At 36.5% G+C, this 2,356-nt stretch overlaps 1 protein-coding gene across 10 annotated transcripts in view; it reads right to left on the reverse strand.

Moving 5' to 3' along the window:
- The window catches only part of ERC1 (ELKS/RAB6-interacting/CAST family member 1), a 496,604-nt gene that overhangs the window by 52,722 nt on the left and 441,526 nt on the right, over window positions 1–2,356 (reverse strand). For 7 of the 10 annotated variants that reach the window (XM_015568838.1, XM_006771286.2, XM_015568837.1 and 4 more), the window contains one exon: window positions 1,571–1,759. In XM_015568838.1, the coding sequence (XP_015424324.1) occupies window positions 1,571–1,759 (189 nt within the window). Of the gene's footprint in view, window positions 1–1,570; window positions 1,760–2,356 lie in introns of those variants that run through there. The other 3 variants (XM_006771291.2, XM_006771289.2, XM_006771290.2) reach the window with 1 other exon arrangement.

Below are 2,356 nucleotides of genomic sequence, written 5' to 3' on the forward strand. Positions count from 1 at the left end.
CGCACAGCAGGGGGGGCCAGGAAGAGGAAAGAGAGAGAGGAGAGAGAGAGAGAGAGAGAGAGAGAGAGAGAGAGAGAGAGAGAGAGAGAGAGACATTGAAAACCTATTTGAAGAAATAATAGCAGAAAACTTCCCCTACTTGGTGAAAGAAATAGACTTACAAGTCCAGGAAGCCCAGAGAGTCCCAAACAAGATGGACCCAAAGAGGCCCACACCAAGATGCATCATAATTATAATGCCAAAAGGTTAAAAACAAAGAGAGACATTTAAAAGCAGCAAAATAAAAGCAGTTAGTTACCTAAAAGGAAAGTCCCATAAGACTGTTAACTGATTTCTTAACAGAAACTTTGTAGTCCAGAAGGAATTGGCAAGATTCCTTCAAAGTGATGAAAGGCAAGAATCTACACCCAAGATTGCTCTACCCAGCAAAGCTATCCTTTACAATGGAAGGACAGATAAAGAGCTTCCCAGACAAGAAAAAGCAATAGGAGTTTATCACCACCAAACCGGTATAATATGAAATGTTAAAGGATCTTCTTTAAGGAGAAAAAAAATCAAAATATGAATAAAATTGCAATAAATACATATCTATCAACAAGTAAATCTAAAAAAATAAATGAATAAGCAGAAAAAGAATACCACCTGAAATTTTAGAAATTTTCTTCCAAATTTTAAAGTAACTTATATTAATCAATTTTTAATAGTATCAGACTTCACATTTATTTAATATACTGCTTATTCATTTACTGTTATATTGTGAGTACTATCACCATGTTGAATTGTTACTGGAAATCATGATTTTTAATGGTTGCTTTATAAATATACTACTTTTCATTTGTTTATAATACTATTTCCATGACAAAAGAGAGAACTAGGGTTTGGTGGCTAAAACAATCTTTAGCTTACTAAAGAGATCAGAATTCAGAGTTTAGGCCTATATAATGTAACACAATATAGAAGTTAGAGTTTGCTTAGACAAACCTGAGAAAATGAATTAATTTAGCATTATTTTAATTTTAATTTTCTTTGTTAATCTTCACCCAAGGACATTTTTTCCATTGATTTTTAGAGAGAGTGGAAGGAAGGGTGAGAGACAGAAAGAGAGAAACATCAATGTGAGAGACATCCACAGGCTGCCTCCTGCATGTGCCCTCACCAGGACTAGGGATCGAGCCTGCAACCAAGGTATATGCCCTTGATTGGAAACCCTTCAGTCCATAGGCTGATGCTCTAATCACTGAGCCAAATCAGCAAGGGCAGCATTATTTTTATTTCTTTCTTTTATAACTTTTATTTACTTTATTTTATTTTTAAATATATTTTTACTGATTTAGTAGAATTTTACAGGCAACAGTAAACAGAAAATGTAGTAGAGAGGGAGTAACTTAAATTAATTAATCTAATGGTTCTTTTCCTTCAAATAGTAATTCCTAATATCTGTTGAAGAACTAACTACTGCTAAGAATCTTGAATATGAGCACCAACTTCCTTCCCTAAGGTAACTCCTATTGCATCAACCTAAGCAGCAACTGAATTTTGATAGGGTCTTATCAAAGTTCAAGTGACTGACCTGTTCCTGGGTCATCTTCTGCAGCTCCTTTTCCCAAGTTGCCTGGTCATCGTCCAAGTTATAGGAAGCTGGTGGAGTGAGCCCATGAAGGATCAGGGGGTCTCGGTCATGGCAGAGGGCTGTCAGGTGTCCAATATACAATTTTAATTTGCTTCTATTTTGGTCAAGTTCTAAGAGAGGTTGGATGATCTAAGGGGAAAAAAATGAGGAAAGTCAAGATCAGTCTGAAATGAGCTTAAATATCGTTATGCCTCCCAAGTCAAAGAAAACTGACCAAATCACTATTGAAATCTTCAGGATTATAAAAAGAAACATTTCCACATGCCTGCACATTTACAGTATCACACTCAACCACCCCATTCTGGGAGATGGGTAGGGGATGTTGGCTTACTGTATCAATTCAAGACTAAGAGTTCCATACTTTGGCAGGGGATTAAGCACAGGCCTGACTTGTTTTTACAGAGATGACATTGCTGATAAGGACTCCAGTTACCTCACAATTTCTCTTCCACTTATTTATGAGTAGGTTTCATAATGTCCCTGTTGACTCAGTGTTCTGGAGACGCAAAAACTGTAATTTAGATAACATGCTTAAGTAAACTGCGGCTTCTCATTCCAGACCCCAGGGCTCTAGATAATGTGTTTCTGTCAATTCAGTGATTCGGAGACCCCAAACTATAATTTAACTAACATGCTTAATTCTGCTTCTGTAAACTGCTTTGTGCAAACCAGGTTCCTCATTCCAAACCATGGGATGTAATCAATACCTTTGTGATCTTTGACTGT

This window comes from Myotis davidii, unplaced genomic scaffold (genome assembly GCF_000327345.1).
Source record: "Myotis davidii unplaced genomic scaffold, ASM32734v1 scaffold944, whole genome shotgun sequence".
NCBI classification, from domain to species: Eukaryota; Metazoa; Chordata; class Mammalia; order Chiroptera; family Vespertilionidae; genus Myotis; species Myotis davidii.